The following is a 27,635-nucleotide window of genomic DNA, read 5'->3' as shown; positions in this document are numbered from 1 at the left end:
AATAACTCTTTGTACATTTTGTTAGTAAAATTACAACTATTTACTGTTACCTATGAGGTTGTTCACATTTTATGAAGGCTAACCAAAAATGGGTACATGTCAAGTTAATATATCTTCAAACCACCAAAAGATTAAAGTCTTTCTATAAAGTTCCTTATTAATCTTGAGTTTTAGTTGTGTTTACAGAGTTTAGCTTTACTTTTGATCTTCTAAGTTTAAATTAAATTGAATGTCTTATATATAAATAGTAGAAGTAAATGTAATTGTATGTATATTGTTTAATTTAGCTAATAGAATGATCAATTTTAACTGTCCTATTGCAAAAAAAAAAAAAAAAAAAAATATACGAAGGAAAACTATTTATTATATTTAATAAAACAAGGCATTTTGGTTCAATGTTAGTGTTCGCTCGTAATTCACGAGGGACATATTACTAGAAATAAAAATCTTGACTAAAAATTGCTAAAACTTTATTTTACATGTTATAGGTATTTTCTTAGTTGTTATTGTATTATGATAAAAATAGAGAATACTATCATAAGAAAGTGCATATTCAAAGTTCGACTACTGTGTTTGGACTTTGGGGCCGAGAAAAAAAACCTCTTGTCAACCTGACAATTAGTAGATTGAGGCCCTCATTCTTTAGGTTCAATTGGGCCCTTGAAGCCTATAACTTCCAGGATCTCTGTCCAGCATACGTGTACAAGTTTCCCCTTCTGAGACCAACTGTCGTCTGGATAACCACGCTAATTTATATCGGCTAACTTCGAAATGATCGTCCGTTTATTTGTATGGATCGTGAAAAAGTGTAATTGTCGTGCATGCATGTATATATATAAATTTAAAAAAATTAAAGGTTGACTACGAGTAGATTAATAAACAATGTACGAAATAAAATCTTTAAATAAAAAATAACGCCCAATGTGAGGTTCAGTGCTATAACAGGGTGTTAGACTGGTAACGATAACGCGACTGGCTAATAACGAAAGCGTGTCGGACTGATAACCGAAGGGTCAACAGCTTGGTTCTACTGCGTTGGTCTATATCTTAGGTACTTTCCTTGCGGAGTATATCCGTATTCGACTAACACTTTTATAACTTTTGATAATTAAAGCAACACACACACATATATATATATATATATATATATATATATATATATATATATATATATATATATATATATATATTGTACTCAAGGACCTGTGATTGTCAACATAAAAAGTTCAGTGATTGATTCTTTTTTATTAATTATTGAAGAGTAATTATTTGTATTAAAGGGTAACTTTTTGTATACTGAAACCAGTAATGTTTACATTAAACATATCATTACAGTGAAGGTGAATATTCTGCTAATGCAATCTTAATTGTAATATTAATAATAATTTGCTTTTATTTATTTATTTACATTCCCACGGTATAACCATTTTGCAAAATTACAATACTTAAGATGACTAGTAATAACAGTAATAAATTCTCATAAAAAAGTATAGTTTGAAAAATCAAGTTCAGCAATTTCAGCAATTGACCATGCCTACGACATAGTGAAATAAATAGATATAACAAGATAAAACTAATACAATGTGAAACATAACGAAAATGTACTTACATTATTGCCGAAGAAGGATTCGGAATTGGAGGACGAACTAAAACAGTCTTGACGTTGTTGTCCTCCATGCATAAAATTGTCTTTTTGTAAATTCGAAGAAAACGAATCTTGGCACACTTTAAAGCTATCTTGTCTATTGTCATGAGGTTGGAAAGAGCTGTGCATCGGTCTCGCCATGCTCAGATCCTGCCGTTGTTGGCCATCCATTATAGACCCAAGGCTGCGGCCATCCATGCTTGTTCCTAACCCTCGACTGTCTAAGGATGATCCTAAGATGCGGTGGTCCATGGTCGAACTTAGGTTTCTGCCATCCAGAGTTGACCCCAGATTTCTGCCATCTAAAGATGAACCAAGGTTTCGGCCATCCATATTCGACCCTAGGTTTCGTCCATCCATGTTTGATCCGATATTTCGGCCGTCCATATTTGACCCAAGATTTCGGCCATCCATATTTGACCCAAGGTTTCTACCATCCATGTTTGAACCGAGGTTTCTACCGTCCATAGCTGGACCAAGACCTCTGCCATCCATAGTCGATCCTAGGCTCCGTCCGTCCATCCCTGGTCCGAGATTTCGATTGTCCATTCCAGGGCCTAGGTTTCTGCCCTCCATTTGCATTCCATGATTGGCTCCAGGCAGATCCCTAAAACAATAAAACCACTCGTTACTAAATATACAATCTGACTCCTATAATAAATCCGACAATATATAGTAAAAACTAGTGTATTTATTACTGTTTACACAAAGGTTATATAGGTTTATTACTGTTATATAGGTTATAACAGAGAACCCATTGCAAATACCTTTAATACTCAAACCTAACGAGATTTTACTTACTAACACGTTTAAAACTGAAGAGATCTAAACAAATATACTAAAAATTGTATTTAGAAGCGGTTAGATGAAGGTTATAGTAAATTTGTTTAAATTATATTATAATACAAATGTATGTTATTCAAAATACGTTTAAAATATGAGTACCCAAAATTAAAGGAATTACAGCATTCAAATTATACTCTCTTTTAAAAATGTTGTGAATAACAAAACTTTGAATTCATCCTGGAAGTAAAAAGAAATAATTTGTTTAAATTTGTGTTGAATAAGTTTCCAAGCAATAATTGACATCCGTGTTAACAAAATTTGATTTGATGAGATTACAACTTATCTTGATGGTATTAAGATAATTAAGATTAATGATTAATTAAGATAATGAAATAAGATAATTAACATTATTACTAATTCATAAGGTTATTTTTATATTAATTTTTTATTAAAATAATTAGATGATTTCTTTTACCTTTATCAATAAGTCGTAAAAATGAGCTACAGTGCAGTTTAAATATTCCAAATATATTAATACAAAATATATAAACATAAGTTACAATATAGAATTTGAGATAGACATCTCTCTCTGATTTGCATGAACAGCTTATCTAAGGTCGTTTATTTCATTTACTGCCGATAATACGATCCAAACTCATTTGGCTTAAGTCCAGAGAGTCTAGGATTTTTCTTTAAATGTGTACTTAATAAGTTAATTTTTGAATGATCTCCTTCCTCTTGGTGCAGCGTCAGATATCTGACGATGTCACAGACTAGACTCCTGAAATAGTTATGTTTGTCTGAAGAGATAAAAAGTAGACAACGAAGCCATATTTATATGAGTGCTTAACAGGGAAATGTACCAAACGTAAACCTCTCCCCCCCTCAGAAATGCATAGTTTGTAATTTCAAAAGCCACTATCATTCGAGACATCAATCCGATTTCCCTACTAGTAGATAGAACAATAGTAGTAGTTCTGAAGCAAGATAGGTAAATGCATCGAACTCTACTCTGCACAATGCAGTTTCTGTTCCACCACTTCGTATGATTAGTAATGAACCTATTCGCCTCTCATGATTACGAGAAGAGGTTAGTTTATTGTCAATAAATAGCTGAGTCAAAGAAAGAACTCGATAGTGCCGAAAACAGAGTTGAGGAATGTTCACTCCACTTCTTTGAATTCATGTCTTAAGAATCTACACAATTCATAAACCTATTATGAAATGTTAAACCTGAACACAACAACTTAATAAACTAAGATAATAACGCTTGGATACGCTGTTATAATATATAGCAGGGTTTTTTTTCAATCTCAAAACTATTCTTTGCTCTATGGGACATTGTTTGATCTGAAGAAGCTAGTGCTGATTGGTGTCGTTAGGAGTGTCCGTTGTATTGCTTGATATATATATATAGGAAGTTTAGTGTTTGTGGTTATTATAATGACATCAATTTGGTGCAACTCGACAAGACAGTCACCGCAGTACGCAACTATGCAATGTTTTTAGGATTAATACCAGAAAAATTAACCAAAAAGAATTTGAGCATTTCCGTATCTCACCATACTTGTCTGCCAAACCGAACTGTAGCACGAGAACTGTTAGCAGACAACCGCTACTCCATGCACTTCAACATACCGAATCTGTTAGGTACTGCTCATAAGAAAACTTTTAAAACTCTCTTCATAGACCGTAAAAATGAGCGCTAGTAATGTGATATAAAAATGAAGCAAATTTTGGTTTTTGTAATGATTTTGTGTAGTATTATTGAAATCTAAATAATTGACAACATTTTCAGCAAGTGAGTAATTTTTATTACTTAGTATCAGTTAAATTATACCAGAATAAAAGTCAAAGATAAATTTAAAATCGTTATCATTTAACCTCATATATATATATATATATATATATATATATATATATATATATATATATATGTGTGGTCTCAGGATTAGTTCATGGTACTTTATAATTTTTAAGATTCGGTACTGGGTAGTTTCTGTATGTGGAGCCTGAGAATATCTTCTACCACCGTATGATTGACTGCATCCCCTATTTAGTAAATGGAGATGATAAAGAGATATAACCTAGCGATAGCGTATTTTACCTTAATGGATGGAGGCAACATTGACAGGTGCAGTAGGGTCAGCCTGAGAAATAACCTGCAAAATTCTGTTATTGGTTGATCATGTTCTTAATAAGATATTTAACAAAGTGAAGATGCCCCTTAGGTGATAAAGGCCTATCCTGCGAATAATTTCCAATCATTACTTCCTTATCTGATTTATCGATTCACCTGTAATTCTTAATGAATGTGAGTTCACTATGTGCACATTTGCTACTCAAATCGGCCTGGATGTCCATCGGTAAAAGTATACCAAGATTACGCTACCGCAAATATCTACGCCCAACAATGTCTATAAAAAACTTAGGTTTGGTATCGAGGAAGGAGGAAGGAAGGAAGGATTGCTACATATCAAGATGTTTGATAATCAGCATCTTCTTAAGATTGTTCCTGGGCGTTCCCTTGATGTACTCGTCGAGGAATCAACCCTGAACTTGGCTGCGGCAGTCTGTTTACTTTATTTTAAAAACAGGCTCCCAAGGTAGAATCATATACCAATAACACTCTTGAAATTGCAATTATAGTGTCCGTTTATGTTAAAATATAGTGTTGAAATATCTGTTAAAATATTTTATCGAATGACATAAATACTTTCACTGTTTTGGATAGCTAATTTTAGATACTTGTTAGTATCTTAGTAGAAATAATTGTTAGTTGTTGTTTTGTGGTAAGTAATATTTAAAAAGCTGTACATAATAAAATCAGTACATTTTAAAATCTGAAAACTTTCTCACATCGTCTGCACGTAGAGATATGACAGGTTGTTTTCTGCAATGGGAGTAAGGTGTTTTACTGTGCAGTTGGAGAGCGCGCACACGTAATAGAATTTCCAATGGAAATTAAACGTCTATTTTAGTTTTATTACCAATGGAAATAAGAATATGAATCACTACTAGCGTTTCTTAAAAGTTTAAGGTTTATAAAATAGTATCAATGTGTTTCTTTAACTATTTCAATATCAGTAGTCATTGTAGTAGATACATTTTTCACTAGAAATCCTTGAAGATTGCAACGTCTACGTCTAGAGCTGTATTAAAATACGAGTGAACCTAACGAGATTTTACTTACTACCACGTTTAAAACTGAAAAGATCTAAACAAATATACTAAAAGTTGTATTTATTCGTGTTATAAATAATAGTAATGGTTCACAGTTAAGTTGCTTATTAATATTTTGTTCTGCTAAAACCCATATAATACACACGGAAATGAAAAATTCCATTCCTTATTTATTATATTGTCGGTAGGTTGTGTTTAATTTGTTACATTAGTTTCCAGAAGTGAATTTATTGGCTGAGCGTTAGCGAACCCTATGTCTGTCTTTTCACACGATGCGATGTGTGGATGCGATAATCCACAGTATTTGGCTTGACATATATATTGGTATAATAAATGATCATGATGGCAACAAAAAATAAATAAAATAATACATAAGTTTGTAACCATACTGAGTACAGGCTTATGGAGTTTCACTACGTGGCACTTTTATTCATAGACTTTAACAGAAAAAATATAGTGGACAATCAATGTTGAACTTGAAGACTCTTTGATTATTTGAGCACTGATATGAAACCTAACGAAATGAAAAAAATTGAAAATACCATGTAACAAGATGTCTTAAGAAAGACTTCAACTGTACATTCAGTTTTGTATGATACTTGATTTCTACATAGACAACAATGGAATTTAGGATGGCGCATGTCCACCATGGAATTTGGCTGAGTGTCGTTGAAGCGTATCATTCAGTATGCTGACACTATTCCTCTTTCGTTTATCGGGATAATTTTTTCTGGTATGATTGCCTGTCGCTCTATCTGTCAATAAAGAAATGAGATATAAAATTGAAATTTTTCATTTAATCTTACTGAAGCCTTTTATACGACACATGATGTGGAGTACTTCTACCTTGTTTTGTTGTTAATTATAAAATTTAATACTATGTACGAGTTTCTAATTAATGCAGGTAAAACATAGAATCTTTATATTTGTTATATTTCAATATTATTGCCAATATAAATATAGCTTTTTATATTTTATCTTGTGTATTTACTAAAGAGTCACCCACTAACGATACGAAAATCACATAATAAGGATGTATAGGAGTATAAAACAGGTTAAAAATTTAAACATTTAAATGAAATAAGAAAAAACATAGTTACTTTGAATTGTATATTGAATTGACTATTTTCTCAAATAAATAGGTATTTAAATGCAATGTACATTATAAAGCACAAAAAACAAATTTAAAACGGAATTTGAGTTCTGTTTTCTGTGAATCATGTTTATCAATTGTCTATTTCTTCTTCAATAACTTTTCCAAGGACAGAAATTTGTTTAATGGGGAATACAGCCCCACCGATGAGTAATGGATTGAACGTCCAGCCAGAGCATCTGTACGGGATTTGGCTATAACTTCAAGAACCACAAATGCACCAACATCAAACTTTAATGACAAGAGATCACCGATAGTTTTAGCCTAATAATGATGGTTGACGCTGATTATAGTAAGTGTACTGTATAGTGTCGACCAGAAGAGTATTTCCACTACAACACTTTATTAACCCTGGTGGATCTATAATAGACATATTTTCATTGGACAATATATCTTGATGAATTTTCCCTGGTACATTATACATGGCAAATTTAAGTCTATTTTATAATAGCTTTGCTTTAGAGAACATTGCGCTGTGAAATTTAAATTATGTCTGCTAAATACTAGACTAAATCCTCATTGTATTAGCACGTCTATCTAATTTTACTTTCAAAACACTGCTGTTAAATTAACCGTGTGACAAGGGAGTACTTTGGGTATGAAATGAAATAAATTTTAAGTTAAAACCTGGTTTAAAACAATTATATAGAGTTATTGACTATAGCAGAAATTGTCTAAAATAAATACTGAAATACTGATATCTCATTTGATTGATGGAATGAAAGACAATTGATAAAGTTCGTATCGCTTAAAAACACATCACTTTGATATAACGTGTAATAAACGTAAAAAAACTGACACGTGGTTGCACAAGAGCAGTGAAAATGCATCGTCTCGTTTGTTTTTATCGTATCGTTATATTGGAGGTAAAAACGTTAACTCTCATTCAGGAATACAACACTTTATTAACCCTGGTGGATCTATAATAGACATATTTTCATTGGACAATATATCTTGATGAATTTTCCCTGGTACATTATACATGGCAAATTTAAGTCTATTTTATAATAGCTTTGCTTTAGAGAACATTGCGCTGTGAAATTTAAATTATGTCTGCTAAATACTAGACTAAATCCTCATTGTATTAGCACGTCTATCTAATTTTACTTTCAAAACACTGCTGTTAAATTAACCGTGTGACAAGGGAGTACTTTGGGTATGAAATGAAATAAATTTTAAGTTAAAACCTGGTTTAAAACAATTATATAGAGTTATTGACTATAGCAGAAATTGTCTAAAATAAATACTGAAATACTGATATCTCATTTGATTGATGGAATGAAAGACAATTGATAAAGTTCGTATCGCTTAAAAACACATCACTTTGATATAACGTGTAATAAACGTAAAAAAACTGACACGTGGTTGCACAAGAGCAGTGAAAATGCATCGTCTCGTTTGTTTTTATCGTATCGTTATATTGGAGGTAAAAACGTTAACTCTCATTCAGGAATACGAGTACTTTTAATTGTTTTATTTAATGTTATATTGACGTAAATTTAAAAAAATGAGTACCTTTCTAAATAAAAGTAATAAAATGCATTTGAACTTTACTTATATTAAAGTATTTATTTATATTAATATAAAAAAGAATGATGTTATGAAACGTTAAACCAACTGAAACATTTCATGCTTTAAACATTTTTAAGTAAATCATGAACAATAATTATTGTCAAAATGCAACAACTATATGCTTATTTAAAAATATATGCACATATACTGTAGTGCACGTTTTACTACGTTTTACAACATAATTGTCTTGTTTTATACACATTAACCTGGCTCAGTGATAAATAAAACACATTTTGAATCCAAAATTCTGCTTTTTCTCATTACGAATCAACATATTCTTGTATAATGAACCAGTTTTTATTTTTCTTCTGATTCTCGTTTCCTTGCTACATCCATTATTTTGCCGAATAGTATTATAATATCAATAACACAAATAAATAAAATTTGAGGAAAGATCTGAAAATCCCCCTTGCTTGCCTCACCAAGCAAAACATGTCTATTGCAACGGACATATGTTGAGAGTTTAAAATGAAAATCTTGTAGTTATACATGGTTCAGTTAAAATTATTTTAACATTTTAGTTTAATTTATTCAAAGTTTAGAAATTGTGCAAACTTTCAATAGACGTTGATATGACAGATAATAAGAGGAAGTATATGCTAAAGGTAGCACAATTCGAATACAGTAATCACGTGAAGAACTTTAAAATCAATTAATTAATTATAATTAGATGGTATTTATTTTCAATCATTGTGTTTATACGTTATTAGCTGTATAACTGGGTTACAAGTTCACAAGTAAACAGCTAAAATATAGCAGTATAGCTCGGTTGTATCTCTCGGTTTAGGACTTATAAGAAGGGACCATACGGCCCTAATTTCACCTCTGTACTCATGTACTAATAAAGAAATTATTATTATGACTATGACTATACAGGTGAAATTTGGGTTTCCATCGATGGTCGGTAAAGTTAAAAATACATTATGAAAGTCGACTATACAAGGTCCAACAGTAAAATAATGAGACTGATTTTCTTTTTAAGTTGTGGCAACCCTACAGGCTTACATAGGTACAATATCTTTAACCTTGATTTGATGCATAAGCTGCTTCTAGTCCAAGTGGCACATCGATGAAATTGCTCACTTTTGAGTTGTGCTGTAATAAGTTATCACGTTTGTGTCTCTCGTCATGAAAATGGAACCACATAATATTGCGCCAACGATATGCCATTTATTTTTGCGTTACATTGGGTGAAAACGCAATGAACACTTATAGTAAGATTCAGAAGGCTTTTGGAGACATAAAATCCTCAGTTTATGTCAAGAGCTCAAGTTTTTCGTTGGCATAAAATGTTTAGTAAGGCAGAACGAATTTTGAAGACCGCAGTGGACGACCATCAACCTTACGGGCGGATGTCAACTTGACCAGGGTGTGTGACTCGTACGATCTGATTAAAGATTGTCCGTGAAATTGATTTCAGAAGAACAGAACATCAATCGATAAACGGTTCGTCTAGTAATAACTTTGTAAAATAGTTCTTCCGTGTTGTGCCAACATTGCTTATAATTGGAATCTGCATCACGATAATGCTCCATCCCATACTGCTCTGTAATTACAGCAATTTTTAACATCAAAACACATTTCAGAACTACCACAGCCACCTTATTCACCAGATATCGCTCCGTGCGACTTTTCAGTTTCAAAACGGCGGTGGAGGGACACCATTTTCAAACAACAATAGATGTCCAAAGAGCTGTGACAAGGTTCTTAGAAGATATTACAGAAGATGAGTTCCAGAAATTTTACCGTCAATGGCAGAAACACTGGAAAAAGTGTGTGCAATGAGGAGGGACCTACTTTGAAGGAGACTATACTGTATACTACTGGTGAGACTAAACGTGACTAAATATTGCAGCTATAGTCCTGCTAAAACCCAGGTATATAGCTGTGCAGCACGTAATATAACCGCAACTTTAATTGGACCAAGCGTATCCTGTCGCAAATGTATTTATTTTGGATTCCAATGTTTACCCTTATGGACACTTACCTTCCAGAAATATATCGCCTTCGCAGGTTCTCGTACTACTTTTTACATTCTCAGGCAGATTTAATAATTAATAATTTCGAGTACGAAAAGGGCACGAGAATTCGATAGAATGTTTAATAGATTGTTTAACTTGCGTGTTTTAACAATATAGAAATTGCCCAAAATAAGGATGTATTAACTTTAACATATTTTTGAAAGAAAGAGACGGCCCATCCTAAAATTTACAATGTTTCAAATAAATATATTGCCTATTATGTTTCTACTTCTTTAAAATTCTCATCCTGATAGGGCTTCAAAGGTACGCTGAATTTTCTTTTCGAACTCCTTGGAAATCATAGCATAGTCATCATCCCTCGATCTATACTATATCCATAACAAGTATTGATGGAGACATCTAACTTTTTGGGCTGCTAGTAAGAGGAAAGAAGGAGGCTACACCATCCTAACCATAATTCCTTATTTATAAAGCTACTGAGCCTTTTCTAATTGAACTTATGCGTTACTGTATAAAATTATCAATTAACTGTACATTATTTATTAATTTACTGCTTTATAATTACAAGTGTTTTGTAATAAGATTAAATATTTACAAATAAAATGTAAATTCGGTGCAAATAAAGTTTTGTGTTTACAAAAATAATTTGTATTACATTGTGTACTGTACTATACAACTAAGATAATGTGTTTTCAAATCAGCGTTTTCTTATTTTTGCTAGAAATAAATAAATCGTAACTGATGGCCACACGGTCCAAAGCCTCGTGAAAATTTAGGTGCGCACTTGTAAACTTGTAGCCAGCGATATATTAACCTAGTGTAAACGTGGCTTAAGGCGTCGGACTTTGGATTTGTGTTAGAGATAGCGCAGGTACAAATCCTGTCAGTGACCCAAGCACCTTTATCAGTACTGTCGACCTGGTACTATACCTAATCTCCAAATAAGATTGAAGTTTTACCAGATCCTTGCAAAGGCCAATAGTCCATGAGGACAGTTAGGATAAGACTTATAAAGAGATTAGCCTCTGCTTAAAAAAATGTAATAATGAAATCGTTAATAATATACATGATCTTAGAATAAAATTATTAGTCAATATAAAATAAAAACTAGACGTTACTAACATTTACTGTAAATGAAATATCATAGTCTCAAGATAAAGAGATATGATATACCTTATCCAAATTACTTGCAAACCGTATTATTTATAAATAAGACATAATGTTTAACTCCGTACATTATTTACTTTAAGCTGAAGTCTTAAACATGATAGAGTATGATTGTTTTATAGAACAAATAAAATTTTGATTCTCAAATAACAGTGCTAAATTATATGGTTATCATTTACTACAGTCTATCTGAGATGTGTTTGAGGGTGAAAATTAAAAAAAATATTATTTCGTCTTAAAAAGATGAACTCGTCTAGAATAGCAAAACTAAAACAGTTAATTGAACAACATTGACCTCTATAGGTCAGTTAGTTGATTAGTGAAAGTCTAATGATATTTTTATCTTCGTTTTCCAACGGAAGACATACTGTGACAGTTCTAGGTCTGTCAGCAGAAACGATAGTTCTGATGAGGTTAAAACGTCAGAAATATGTGGATATGCAGTAAATTTGCATTGGGGAAGACGGTAGACTACTTGAGATAAAAGTACCGCAATCACATCAATGTTCTTGTTCGTTTGAATATTTGAAGTGGGCTAGTTCTTTAATTATAAATGCACAACAAATATCGAAAAAATCATTTGAATGAGACGATTGAACTTCAGTTATACAAATAATAATAATATGGGATTCCACATAGCCACATTACTCAGGGTATCATATGTGCATATCAAAATAGTGTTGAACGTGTGATTTTCAAATGAGCACCATACTGCACAATTGTACTAACCTCAAGATGCTCTCGGGTGCTGCGATACAAGAAACATAAGGTATCATCCTTAAACAGGGTAACATTATTATAATGAACACTACATAGGATATCACTTATAAATATCAATAATAGGATAGGTCCAAGGACCAAGGATCATTCACGCACCCTTGAAACAATTGAAAATGAACTTAAACAAGACTGCTACAAACACATTTTTTTCTACAAACAATATTCTTCTCTAACCGGCCAGTTTTAGTGCAGAAGGAAATTTACAATCCTCGAAGGACGAATTGGAGATAAGAGATGAAGATTATGTAAACCAGCAGTTCTATAATAGGTTGTAAGATCATTTTCCTTTCTTTCGGGGTGGTTTAATGTTTCAGATTTAATCTTTAAGACTAGTTCAAGATCTTCTAAACACCTAAAAAAGTAATGAATTAAATGAATTCACTTTAATATAGCAGTTACGTGAACTTGCATCCACTATGTTTAATTTTAGAAAAATACTTGTTATGGTAAGTTTTTATGGAGCAAACTATGACGATTCCATCACTCTAATGTCTGGTCAACGATTTTGCATGAGGATGAATCAAAACCAATTAATTGGCCTCATAGTTCCTCTGATTTAAATCCGTTGTATTCTTAACTTTGGGGCCATTTAAAATAACTTGCATACGCAGAACCAGTTAATTCAAAAGAAGAATATTAAACCGAATTTTAAACGCTTGTTAACTACTTAAGAACGACCGAGATGCTATCAGAAAAGCTATACGTGGTTTCGTTAAACACAATAGACTGTGCATAAATTATCAAGGAAATCGTTTTGGACACCATTTAATAGGTATGGAAATTGGAATAAAAAACTAAAAAATTAAAATGTTTAGTTTTTACGAAGAACGTTCATTTAGTAAACAGGTATTGCATTTTCTGTGTTATGTTTAATATGTGTTGATTTAGCTATATTTGATTTACATTACTTGTTTATTATTAGCGTATTTTACATCATTCTTTTCGAAATACAATTCTCTACAAGTTTAGGTTAAAAAGTTGGCGTGTTTATTACCCATTTATTGAAGGTAATATACTTCAAATCTAATCAAAGCATGTTTTTCGAGACCGAATTTTACATATTTTGTCTGATATTTTAGATATGTGTAGTCTTACAGGTCTGGGACGTATTTAATTCACATTTTCATTTAATTTTACGTAAAATCCTAAATTTACATTTAACACTAGCTAGCTTTACGACACAAAAACATGTTTCTCGTTCTTTCCCAGAAAATCGGGCGAAATATTTCAAAGCCAGGGATATGTTTATATGAACTTTTAATTATTTTCATGAAAGGAAACCACCTGTTGGTTATATACAGGGTGATTCGTAAAAGGTGTGCAATATTTCAGGACTTGATACAGGTCATCAAAACAATGAAAAAACTCCATTGCACATGGGTCCGGAAACGTACCGTTTACTGTCTGTTTGTGTTTTTTGGGAAAAAATTACTACTCAAAAACCACTTAAGATACAGAATTTAAACTTAACATTTATGTTAACCTAGTGTTGGTCCTTTTCAGTGAAAAAAAAATAAAACAAATATCTCATTGCATTTCAAAATGGCGGCCGTTCAAAATTTTCAAATTGTATTAACTTTGAAACGGCTACTTTGACAACAAATTCACCAGGATAACTTCTTTTAGCATATTTTATTACCAATTCAACAATTTTTGTTTCAAAAAGATTGAATAACAAATAACTGAGTTACAGCACCAAACGTAAAAACAGGTTAAATTCATGCATTGCAAGTACATACAACAATGTAGTTGATTTTTACGAATAAAATTTTTAAGGTTCTTTATTAAAATACTGAACAATTATTATAACCTAAAAAAATATTACTATCATTTTTGTTCCATTTACAGTAATCAATGTGTTACACACACACAAATAAAAAAGAAACAAACTATTCACAATGCTCTTAAAAAAACAATAGCATAATATTACATGAAAACAGCTGACCAACAATCAGCAACAAAATCAGGTGTTTTAAATGAAGAAAAACTAATAAACAAACTATCAAGACATTGTTGAGCAAGTCTATGTTTTGAACGTGATTGTCACTGTTTGAATGTTCTGTTCTTCTTGTAATTCCTGTTAGTTTTTCCTGTTAATTTAAATTTCTTTGATTACTTTGTTTCATGTACGATATGAACCGTTTTACTTTTGAAGAGTATGCTGATATTCACTTTGTGTACGGACTTGCTGGAGGCAATGCCAGATTAGCTAGCAGATTGTACAGAGAGCGCTTTCCAGATAGGCTGCACCCAGTTCATAGCGTCTTCATTGCCGTTCATATTCGTCTTAGGGAAACTGAACATTTGAAAAATAATGTTGTAGAACGGGTAAAATCCGTACGGACTGTTGATTTTGAAGAAGAGGTTTTATTATTCGTAGAAGAAAATCCCTCCACCAGCGTTCGCGCTATTGCTCACAATTTGGATGTATGCAAAAGTTCTGTGTGGAAAGTGTTAAATGAAGAACGTTTGTGCCCTTACAGACATCAGAAAGTACAAGCCTTGAACCTGCAGATTTTCCTCTCAGGGTAGACTGCTCTCGTTGGTTCCTTCACAAATTAGTTGATGAACCCGATTTTTTAAGGTATGTTCTCTTTACTGACGAAGCGTCATTTACTCGATATGGCATATTTAATAACCGAAACAGCTATTTATGGGCTGAAGAGAACCCTCATGAAATTGTGCAATGTAAGTTTCAGCACAAACTTTCTGTCAATATCTGGGCTGGAATAGTAGACGGATATTTGATTAGGCCACACATTATACCAAACAGACTGAAAGGACCTACTTATGAAGTTTTTTTGAGGGAAATCTTACCTGAGCTGTTGGAACATGTTCCTATTGAAACTATACAAAGAATGTGGTTCCAACACGATGGAGCACCGGCCCACTTTTCCCTGATTGATAGACAACATTTGAATGAAGTGTAAGGAGATCGTTGGCCATCCCGTCCCTTGCCTCCACGGTCACCTGACCTCACACCCATTGATTTTTACTTGTGGGGACGCTTGAAGCAATTAGTGTATACCACTCCCATACAGAATGAAATGGCTCTACTAGCTAGAGTTGTTGAGGCTGCTGCAGTTATTAAAGACAGTAATCCTTTTGAAGGGGTGAGAGAATCGTGCTTACGACGCTTCAGAATTTGCAACGAGTTACAAGGACGCCACTTTGAGCAACGATTATGAAAGTTTTACAATAATGTAATCATTGATTTCTTAATAAAAAATATCATGTGCAATAAAATTTTTCAAACACATTGAATTAATTACGCTGTTTCATACAATTGCCATGTAAGAAAACCCTATACCCAACCATAACGTAGCCCTATTAACATTGTTTTAAAGATTTAAAAACCAGGATTCACAATTGGTTAAGAACTTTTTTTAAATTTATCTTAAAACAAATTTAAAAATAAATATTAAATTTCAGGTTATAATATTGCTCACTATTTTAATAAAGAACCTTAAAAAGTTTATTCGTAAAAATCCACTACATTGTTGTATGTACTTGCAATGCATGGATTTAACCTGTTTTTACGTTTGGTGCTGTAACTCAGTTATTTGTTATTTAATCTTTTTGAAACAAAAATTGTTGAATTGGTAATAAAATACGCTAAAAGAAGTTATCCTGGTAAATTTTTTGTCAAAGTAGCCGTTTCAAAGCTAATACAATTTGAAAATTTTGAACGGCCGCCATTTTGAAATGCAATGAGATATTTGTTTAATTTTTTTCACTGAAAAGGACCAACACTATTTTAACATAACTGTTAAGTTTGAATTCTGTATCTTAAGTGGTTTTTGAGTAGTAATTTTTTTCCCAAAAAACACAAACAGACAGACAGACAGTAAACGGTACGTTTCCGGACCCATGTGCAATGGAGTTTTTTTCCTTGTTTTGATGACTTGTATCATGTCCTGAAATATTGCACACCTTTTATGAATCACCCTGTATACACACACAATATCCCATGAGTAACCCGACAGGTGGTTTCCTTTCATCAAAGTAATGTCATTACTGATTCTAAAATAGTTTTATCATAAATTGCACTATATTTCAAATTGTGCCATCAAATGCTTTTATTTTTGAGGAAGAATAAATAAAATTAATGTCTTGATATCAGTCATGAGCAAGAAGGTTGATCGTGATACGACTGGTGAATGCTATCTGTCGAAAAGGAAACTTGGTTATCTGAACGTCAGGATGTAACTACCTCGTAGACACCACTCTACTAGTTCTAAAACTATTCAGTAGATAGATACTACTTGTGTTCGGGACAGAGTAAGTTAGAGCTTGTTGGAATCAACTATTGCTTATTACCTCAAACTTGTTGCCAAGTCCAGACTCCAAATTCTACTAGGTAAATTCTCCTTCTGATTTAGTTTACTGATTAAAGATCACTGTTAACAAACTTGCTTTCAAGATTTGTAACGAATGTAACATTTAAACGCTTATTTTTTAATATTATTTTAAATATATATATATATTATATATATATATATATATATATATATATATATATATATATATATATTGTTATGATATTTAGTTTTACAGAGGTTTCGAGGAAAACATTATAAAATAAATTTTATAATAATTATATTGGCAAATCCTAAAATCGTAATACGTTTGCGATAGAAATATCTTACAAACTTGTTTTTCAAAAGTATTAAATACTCAACAGACAATATCTGAATAGCTACTCAATTTAATACTGAGTTCAACGTGCAATGTGCTTTGTATTTTAACTTTGAAGGTTGTATGCAACCTTCGTTAAAACATATTAAAAATATTAAAATAGATAATTAGCATAGTAAGATAAATCAGTTAATTTTTAAAAAGCACATGCTACGAGTAAAAAATCTAGTGTAAACTCAAGGCTCTATTATCTGTTGACGTTTAAAAAATTAAAATTTGTCCATTACTGTTCCACAACCAATACAAACATTTATTTTATAAATAATGTTTACTGTATAGTAATATATAACAGTATTCCATATAAACCAAATGGTGTAAACAGTTTTCTTCCTGTAAAGACGTCTTTGTAACTGTTGCTTAAGCAATTTAATGATTACGATTTCAGATCGTAAGACATCTGCTTTCATTAAATACCTGTAACGATTTACGTTTTAAATACATTGTCAAAAACTACTTATTTCTTTATACTCTAAACATAAACTCATATATACATTAAATGAGTGCACTTCAAGAATTATGTAAGTATTAACTGTTATTTTCCGTCTTTCATCTTAATTGATATCAAGACAAGTTTAAACAATGTAAGTAATGATGCATTGAAGTGTTAGAGTTTTATTTTGCACAACAAATTTTGAAAATGGAGCGTGTAATACTTAGGTAATTAGTTTAGAGAGTATTTAATTATGTTTATTACATAACAACATCAAAAAATATAGCAATAATTTGCAAATGGTTTTGTAGATTAGCAATTTCTCAAATAGGCAATGAATGTAAAGTGCGTGTCCTGTTTTCACACAGTGAATACAGTGATAACCGTTCCATATGATTTGTAATTTTGATGGTTGCAAATGCAACATGCCATTGTATATATATATTCTAAAGTTTCAAAATGAAATATTGTATTTTTATAGTAGCATAACTATGTACTTCGTTGTTAAACATTAGTCTGAAACATTTTTCCTATTCAGTATTCATTGAACATACAATTCTTTCGTGTGTGGTGAAAGGTGAGGAAAAAATCAATCTAAAAATCGATAGTAATTCAATTTGGACAGTGAAAATTGAGTTTTTGATTCACAGCATATAAGTTGGTTTGTGTGAAATTATATTTTGTAAATAGTCATATTTATAAAGCACTAGATTTTTTTCCCAAAAATAAAGATTGTTTTAAAAAGTTTCCAGAGAGATTTATACATGGCTTAAAACAATGTTCCAGGTGATATCTACAGAGAGTTATTCGCTCAAATGGGGGTTTAGCTCTCGCACTACATAGCAGAAGAACATTACGAGTAATATATCACTGAAAACTCTTTGTATTTAAAAACGAAAATAAATTTACATGATAAGCTATTGTTATAGCAAGCGAGAAATATTAATATAACTGTAAACAGATATAATTTATTTTATGTACATTTTTAATCGTTTTGCCTAAATTTCTCTAAACCTTTTAAATACAAGTTTACCTTTAATAAAGTTAATAAGTATATTTCATAAACTCAAATTCTACCAGACTGAATGTAAATTAATTGTATTTACCACAAAAGGTTTTGCTGTAATTAACAATTAAAAGTATTTATTTATCTATTAATATATGTTCTGTTGTATTTTTCATATTTATTTAAACAGAAAAATTACACCTATTATAAAAAACTTAGTATTTAATGCAAAGTATATATCCCGTACATAAGTAGCATAACTATATAAATGTGTTGGTAATTATATTGGTATAGTTATTTCCTAAATGCACATTTACAGAATATTCACTTTATATTTATATTTTTTAGTTTTTTATAAGTGAAATATAATTAATGCAATATACTGCATCACTGCAACGTTTATTACATACACTTCATACCCTCTTTCAAATTTCATATTAAAGATATAAACATCAAGATGGCTGCGTGGTAATAAGGACCCTCTTTTCAAATTTCATATTCAAGATATAAACATTAAGATGGCTGCGTGGAAATAAGTATAATCTCGTATCTGCCTCTAAGCGGAATCGTCTCTCCATACCCTGGACGACGGAAGATGGAAACGCCACCCTTGGTATGGAGTCACTACCTGGCAGCCATTTTTAGGCCTCGAGATTTAGTATCAGAGGAACCCCAATCCACCGCTTTGGCATTAAATTCGCCACAATCAATGACTCCTTAGGTGATGTTCCTCATCTCATCCTCCAGGGAATCGATCATCTAAGTAAAGTAGGCGATGGGTTGATTTGGTGTGTAGTAGCAGGAGAAGAAGGTGAAACCCCCGCTCCTCACCCCAACGAAACCGTTACCCGAGCCGGTTACCAGGACAGATACCTTTCCGAGGTCAAGACTTCAAATTCCCGCAGTTCTGAAGGGATCCGAGAACCACTGCTGGTTCTTATATTGCTTGCTAAGAAGCAAGATGTCAGAGCCTCGCTCAGGCAAACCTGTACTGCAGATCGTTTCCTGTTTTGCTCATCTGCATGTTAAATTGAAGAACTCTTATAATTTCTTCTGAGACCTGACCTTGTGGAGCGCTTGTTTATACGCCCCGCAGCGACTAGAGCTAGCGGTATGTCTCATCTGTTCGTCCTTCAAGCCGGTTTCAGAACACAGGACGCAAGACTCAGCGGTGGTGCATGTACTAGCCTTGTGGTCCTGGCCACCGCACTTGTAGCAGATACTGCTCCTGTCGGGACCGCTTCAGCGACTGGCTACATGGCCAAACCCTCAGGCATTTAAAACACCTGGAGGCCGTGGGAGTTTTGCGTACACGACACCTGAGCCACCAAATCTTGATGTGGCCCTCGGCTAGAAGTTTTTCCACATCTCTGGGACAAAGGATAAGGATTGTCATCTTCGTTCACGAGAATTGGTCTTCGATACGAAAGCCTTTACTTCGATGGCGTCACCAAGGACAGATTTGACGGCGTTGTCTACCTCCGCCTCGGTTGTGTGTTCGTCCAGGCCCTTACTTCCAGCGTCGACTTGGGTTCGAGGACGCTGACCCAAGATTAATTGAAGGTCGGCACTGAAAGTGGACTTACTCCCGGTGGTTTCCCCGAGCTAGGCAAGAGGATCGCCGGCTCGGTACTTCCTGAGGCCCTTGATTGCGGCGCTGGTCTCTAGTGGATTTCCCCCAGAACATCGGCGTAGGATTTACCCTCCGACGGGCTGATAAAAAGAGCTTTAGCATTTGCTTTATTGTAAAGGATTAACGGTTTTACCAATACAGTCTTTATTTTTAAAATTATTCGATTTTATTTAAAACTAATTTAAATTCTAGCTGGTCTGGCAATACTGTAAATACATTTTAGTTTTGTAAGCAATAATTAGAACTGTGGTTTTCAACCCTTAATTTCCACTAGAATTAAGAATTAAAAATCTATATTATTTCCATGCTATTTTTAGACATACTTTACCATAATTAAAACGGTTGTCGTAGATAGAAAATTACTTGAAAAATTTGATAATTAAACACAATTTCAAAACGTTGAAAGTTGAGTGCCATGAGTTATTAAACTTGTTTTGACCTTCATCATTCAATGGGGAAGTTCCATCATGTTATGAACGACTGAGGAAAATTACAGTTTTGTCTAAAACCACTATTTTAATAATTGTTAAAAGATTGAGACTTACATGTGTGATGGTGGAGGCTCTTCTATTTCTTTCGCTTTGGCCATCACGTTTTGAATGAGAGCTCGTTCCTCTTCGCTCAAATGGCTCAAGTCCACCGCTAGATCATCTCCTGAATAAAAAGAAAAGCAATAATTAACAAACCGCTCATTGTATTCAGTATAATTTAACTTATATGTTATTTCTTTTCAACAATTTCTAAATACATTACAAAGAAGAAAACTAATGACGTTCTAGATGCAAAATTTACTATTTTCATAAATGTCAAGGGAGATCTCTAAACCAACACTGCATAGACTTTTTTCTGGATCCTGGACAAGAATGTTGAAATGTACACTCGGACAAATGGTCGAGTTTGGATGTCGACTTTCAGACCATTAGTACGGTTTTTAAGCTGACCGTTAGTTGTCTGGCGTGGTACACAGTATGAATGCATTATAAGAGAATCAGTGATGGATACGTCGAACAGTAGAGCTAGGCGGGCCAATGAGTTCAAATGCGGCTATCATTTAACAACATCCTGAAAATGCTTCATAACTAATCTCATGGACAGTTGGCTGATATAAGCAATGGCCTGCGATCTGTGCTGATCGAAAATCGCATCAGAAGTAGCCAGAACTCTGTCATTGAACCAGATCTCTGGAATATTAAATATATGACGGCATCTAGTACTAGTAGAGCTTCTTTACACCGTATGCACACTACATAATTGTTATTAACTGTAATGTTGACATCGATCAGGCAAAACGCTTGTCTGACTGGGTCATAATGACTGTGTTGCCTTGATGGGCGAGTACGGCCTGTCCTGATTGTAGCAACCACGAAGAGTGAGGTCGTTCTTCTCAACAGATTGAGGATGAACATTGTCATCCATATTCGGGTGAGTTAGATCGACGCAATTTATTTCGAATGGCTTGACACCATGCTCAAGATATATCAGTTGTCTAGCGCGGCAGGCGTGGCTGTTGGCGAACCAGCTATTTAAATTAATCAATTAAAACGTATGCCGATTTTAGGCAAGAGTCGGCACTGGCATATGTTTCACGCGTTCTTCAGTCTTAAAGAAGAGATATAGGCTACGCACTGCGAAAGCAACAGTATAGCCAAAATTTATTTAGATGAACGATGCTATCTGAGTAATGAGTTTATGTATGGACAAGTGATGTTTCCACCATATGTTTGTTTTCTAGAGAATTTGAGTTTATGGCGCTATCACAGCTAAGTCCCGAGTATACACCACAGAGGACTGTAAAATACGAATTCCTTCAAATTATATGAACCATGAAGATATGAGACTTCCCGGAGATCCTAAAGAGTTGAATGACCAGGGCATAAGCGAGAATGTTTAAGAGCGAAAACATGGGGCAGTAAATATATACATAACGCAGTTTGTAATCGAGGGTTACAATTTATGTGCTTGCTGACAATATGGGCAAGTTCGGAAATTCAGCATTCATATAGGAAATCGTAACAAAAATCGTTAACCATACATTATTCTTCTGTATAAGGTTAAAGTACTTTGAAGAAGACGCAAAATAGTCATCAAAACTCTTGACAGACTTAACCCATCCCATAATATCTTATTACAATGCTTGGTTTAGTGTCCATTAATATATAGAGAGGAAGCTGAAAGTAAGCGGGCACAAGGACAAATTATGTAGTATCACTACTGGTCAGACCGAATGATCCAATCACAGTAGAATGCTTATTTAAGTAGTGTGTAATGCGACCCGTAATGTAGCGATGGATGGTAGTTGTTTAGGGGTTCGAGTCCTTCTTACCGGCGTTTTGCTGAGTGTCACCGTTACATTACGGTTTTATCGTTGTTAAATATGTTTTCTATAAATAGGCTATAAAAATCCAAATTTCCAATTATATTAAACCAAATAAACTTAATTTTGATACCCATTGTTACACTGCGATAATATGTATGCAATACCCATGGAAATGCATGCAATAATATGTATACTCCAAAAGCTTCAGGAAAGATAGATACAGGTATGAAATTGCCGTTTTCCTATCCATAAATTACCCATATAAATTTGATTCGAGTAATTCAGTCGAAGATAGTTCGTGTTATCCAACGAGCTATTATATTTAAGTTTTAGCTAACCATTTCCTAAAGTCCACGTCTTCTTTTGTTCCACTTCACCAAAATATATTAAAAAATTACGTTATCGTAATTATAAGAATAAAAATTTTATTCTGCCAGAAAATATTCCACACAAATACATTGGCACGTCAACACAATGTTACAACTTTTGTAATACAATAAACATTCTAAAAGTCTTGTATCGTCCACACTGTTGAGATGTACTCTTCCACTGAATAGAATGATCTTCTACATAGATAATAATTTAGTTTAACTTTAAATTCCATATCACTTAGCATCCTTATATCTAATGGTAACTTATTGTATAGTCGAATAGCCATCATCATTGGGCTTTTGTCGGTTTTAGCTAGTCTAGTTTGAGGTAAGTTGATATTGTTACGACTTCTTGTTTCATAATTGTGAACATTTTTCCTTAGGTTAACTTTATCTAAATTAGCGCGGAGGTAAAGTAGGCATTGTTGTATATATAAAGAAAATAATTTCAAAATTTTAAAACGTTTAAAAAGTTCTCTGCAACTATGATATTTATTGACTCCTGTCAATATTCTGACAACTTTATTTTGGATGATGAATACTTCATTTGCGTAAGGAGAAGAGTCCCAAATAATCAAACCATCATTTAAGTGACAGTGAAAAAGTCCGAAATAAGATTGTATAAGAGCTTTCTCCTCAAGTTCTCCACATAAACGTTTAATTGCCCCTTTTACTTAGTTTACTTTTAACCCCTACAATTTTCTGATACCAATTTAAATTAGGATTAAAAGTCAACCTAAAAATTTTGGAAATATATCTTCTTGTGTCCAATTAGGATCTTCTCTGAGGCTAAATGTTGTCTTATCACTATTTAGAATCAAGTTGTTGGCAGTGAGCCAGTTCTCTACAAGATTAATCTTCAATTTGTAGTCTTCTAAGAGTTTGTTATAATCTTTATTTGTAGTTACTATAGTGGTATCATCAGCGTATAAAACAATATTCGCAGGTACATTTACACCCAAATCATTCACTGCAATTAAAAACAGCAAAGGCCCCAGAACAGAGCTCTGTGGGACTCCACAGGTTATTGGTTTACACAGAGATATATCTTTTTCTACTATTACATATTGAGATCTATTTTTTAAGTAAGAGCTAAGTACATCTAAATCTATTCCCTTAATATTATAATATTCTAATTTTTTAATCAAAATGTTATGAGACACTCTATCAAAAGCTTTGCTAAGGCCACAGAAAGTTATGCAATAATATTATACTTCTATAATATTTGCTTACACATATAATATTCATTTAGAGTATTGCAATTAAATAGGTATTTTTACATGATTGAATAACAAGTTATAACAACTACACTTTAATTATAACCACGACATTTGTTACCGACGAAGCGTATTTACAAGTGATAAATATTTTATGTAACTGTTCACATAATCTAATTTTGAAATAAAATGCTACCGAGTAATCGGACGTTTTTAATAAGCGAGTCTTAATAACTTTATTAAATAGTTTCTGATTACTACAATAATGATAAATTGAATTAACAGATCTATTTGTAATTAATCTTGTATTATAAACACTATTCAAATATTCAACGCGATTCTTTCATTATTAATAACTATGAATAGCCACAGGGTTCATTTCATCACAGTCTACAGTTTTTATCTTGTTCTTAATATAAAAATGGTATGTTTCCATTTCAGCAACAATTAAACTGAAAATATAATGTTCGATGCATTCAAAATTCCTTTTAAAAGTCTATAAAACTTTCTAGAAACGTTTCAATTTGGAAATAAGAATACTGCATGTCTCATACACTATTTCCTTTATTTTATATAACTCAGAAACTACAGCACTCCTGTAGATTACTCTGAAAAGTACTACATTATATCAACGTACTTGGTTCATGACAATATAGCAACACATAAAACTCGTCTTGCGTCGTTAGTAAATTATAAAAAACGTAATGCGTGGTAAACTTAGACTTATCTTGCATTATAGATTATATAACTTTATAAACTACATATTGCTGACGAACTTACCGATACATTCTACAATGTTCCTATGTACTACTTACTTTGTTTTAAACGCAAATCTTTAAAGGTTTATGTTTCTAGTGAGAACAATATTAAAAATAACAATAAGTTAATTAAAGAACTATGAAAATCTTAGTTAAGTACAGTTGGTCTTGCACTGTCCTTAAATCCGGTCCTTAATCTGACGTTAGGAAGTAGTAATATAAGAAAGATAGTTGTCCTATTCCTTGGAATAGGCTAAATTCAGCCAAAAGGAAACTTAAATCCAATTCTCAAACATCCAACTTTCTAACAGTAGGATTTCGGAAATGTTTAATATTTACTTTAAGTCCCAACGATCAATTACTCTAGTGTTACATTATAACAGTTTGTGTAGTATCCAATTATAAATATCACATTTCTCAACCATATCCTATTAATCGAGAAGAACCGATTTGTAAAAATGGAAACTAGAACTTAACTAGACGGTTATTGGATTCATAAGGCGATCACACCTATTATATCAAAATATTATGTTAATAGGAAAATGTACTTTTATACAGAGTTAACTCTTAATTTTATCAAACCCATAAGTTCATGAATAATTAATAATAATAGTAATATGATGATTTTTAATATTATTTTTAATGTTGAGTTTAGCTGCAGTTGACCTTGCTCTTATTGCAGCGTCAGAAATCTGCGGTTCAGTTTGACTCCTGGAATCTGGAGTCATGTTCGTCTGAAGAAATCCTAAAAAGTTGGCGACGAAGTAGCTCACAATGAACTCTTTACATTATTGAGACATCAGTGATACCCAGACAACAAAACAAAGTGTAATGTAGCTGAGATGTATTCAACAGCTAGATCGTCTAATGCTTCATTGTCTAACCAAGTGCATGATTAAGTGCCCTACGATCTCTGAGCACGGTGGAGCAACCGCGTTTTATACACATAAAATAGCTATTGTGGCAAAGGGTTGAATCAATGTGAATGTTGAGTTTAGCTCTCAGGTTTCAGACGCTGTACTATAAAGAACCCAACAATCACATTGATTCAACCCTTCCCACCATAGCTTAGTCATGTGTAGAATATATGATTATTATACCAAAACAGAGGATTAAAGCTAAAAGCTTTAAGTATATGTGTTAGATTAGTTATAATAAATCTAAACATAATATGAAAGGTTTTGTTCCATTTATCGATTGAATATATCCGAACGAAATTCTCTTACCTGCACAAACGTATATTTTTGTTGTTTAAAATATCTGCCCCTCACAAAAATAAATAAAATGTGTAACTAACTCTTTTAAAATATTTTTCTCCAAACATACACGAGTGATATTAAACTAAAGATATTTTCTTTGTTCATCCAAATCCTTCTATTTATAATTTTTGTCAAGTTGAAATAAGGAAAAGATTGCCACAAAATTAGTCTACTCTAAAAACTACGAGTGAATGTTTAGGGAATATTCCGATTGAACAAAACAAGCTAAACAAGTAGTCGCATCGAAGAGTACAACCAAACCTAGCATAAACCCATACCAAAAATAAAAACCCAGTTTTATGAAAAACAAATTTTTATATTTTATTTAAACAATTATCTGTCATAAGTCCTGCACACTTAATAGACTGTTCATATAGGAGCGGAGAACTTTAGAGGATCGTCGAATCCTTGAAGGATCGCCGAGGTTTGATCGTGCAGGTGCGACGCCAAGGTGGTTGGCCTAATTTTGCCCTATTACACTCTTATTTAGGTTGTGGCCGTGATTATAACTCATTCCTTTTCTGGCTAAGTTTAGCTGAAATAAGTGCTCTACACATAACACAGTTATGGTAGGAATACCTATACCAATAGAAGTATAGGAGCTGAAAATCAATTTGCATTGTACATCAATACAAATTGATATACAATTGATACACTTGTATTGGTTGGGATAGAGGGATTTTCCCATGTAAGATATTGATCGTCAGCCACGGTGGTTGTGATGGGTGTTGAAAAGGGAGCGTATTTAAAGGATTGCAAATATCCAATGATCATTTTTTCTCGGATGAAACAGGAATTTTTCCGGACATTTGCCATCGTTAAGTGAAACAAGAAAACAGTAACACTACGTTTCGAGATCTGCAATCTGATCTCTTCTTCAGGTAAAGAACTAACCTAATACATAATTACAAACTAGGTTAAAATAAACAACATTTTTGCATACAGTTTTTTAAATAAAGACCCGACTGATTCATTTGAACGCAAAGTAGCAAACACCTTAAGAAAACATAAAGAATTTTTTTCAGATAAATTTAGATCTAAATTAAACTCCTCACCACTCAAAAATCCCCCATATGTATGGCCTTCCCAAAAATCCACCAAACCTACCATCCCTCTCCGGCCCATCATTAGTTCTCGTGATTCACCTTGCAGGGAATTGTCTAAAGTCCTCTTGGACATCTTAACACCATTGGTAGGAAAAACTGACTCTTTCATCAAAAATTCCAGGGATTTCGTAGAGAAGTCAAAATCCCTAAAGTTGACTGAAACTGACAAACTGGTAAGTTTTGATGTCGAAAGTCTATTTACAAATGTACCAGTTCCAGAAACTCTCGGAATTATTAAATCACGTCTCAAAGAAGACCAAACATTAAAGGATAGAACTAAACTTCCCGTGCCAGTAATTATGGAACTGTTAGAACTATGCACTCAATGCAAATTATTTTGAGTTAGAGGGTAAAATTTACCGTCAAGATGAGGGGATGGCAATGGGTTCTCCACTGTCTCCTATTTTCGCCAATATCTTTATGGAGGAATTCGAGCGAAAAAGCTTTGGCTTCAGCTCAGTTCAAACCGAAGATTTGGTGAGGTATGTGGATGATACCTTTGTTATTTTTTCTCATGGAGACATTGAATTAAATAATTTTATGAATCACATTAATAGTATTTCTCCCTTCCA

General features: G+C 32.9%; 1 protein-coding gene across 1 annotated transcript in view; it reads right to left on the bottom strand.

The window, feature by feature from the left end:
- The window catches only part of LOC124369228, a 145,814-nt gene that overhangs the window by 28,340 nt on the left and 89,839 nt on the right, over nt 1–27,635 (bottom strand). The window contains exons 2-3 of the mRNA XM_046827102.1: nt 20,581–20,689; nt 1,610–2,252 (exon numbers count right to left, since the gene is read on the bottom strand). Coding sequence (XP_046683058.1) covers nt 1,610–2,252; nt 20,581–20,689 — 752 coding nt within the window. The remainder of the gene's footprint in view (nt 1–1,609; nt 2,253–20,580; nt 20,690–27,635) is intronic.

The sequence above is a fragment of the Homalodisca vitripennis genome, chromosome X (genome assembly GCF_021130785.1).
Source record: "Homalodisca vitripennis isolate AUS2020 chromosome X, UT_GWSS_2.1, whole genome shotgun sequence".
Taxonomy (NCBI): Eukaryota; Metazoa; Arthropoda; class Insecta; order Hemiptera; family Cicadellidae; genus Homalodisca; species Homalodisca vitripennis.
Note: the sequence above shows the minus strand (reverse complement) of the source record. Positions and strands in the feature narration are given on the sequence as shown.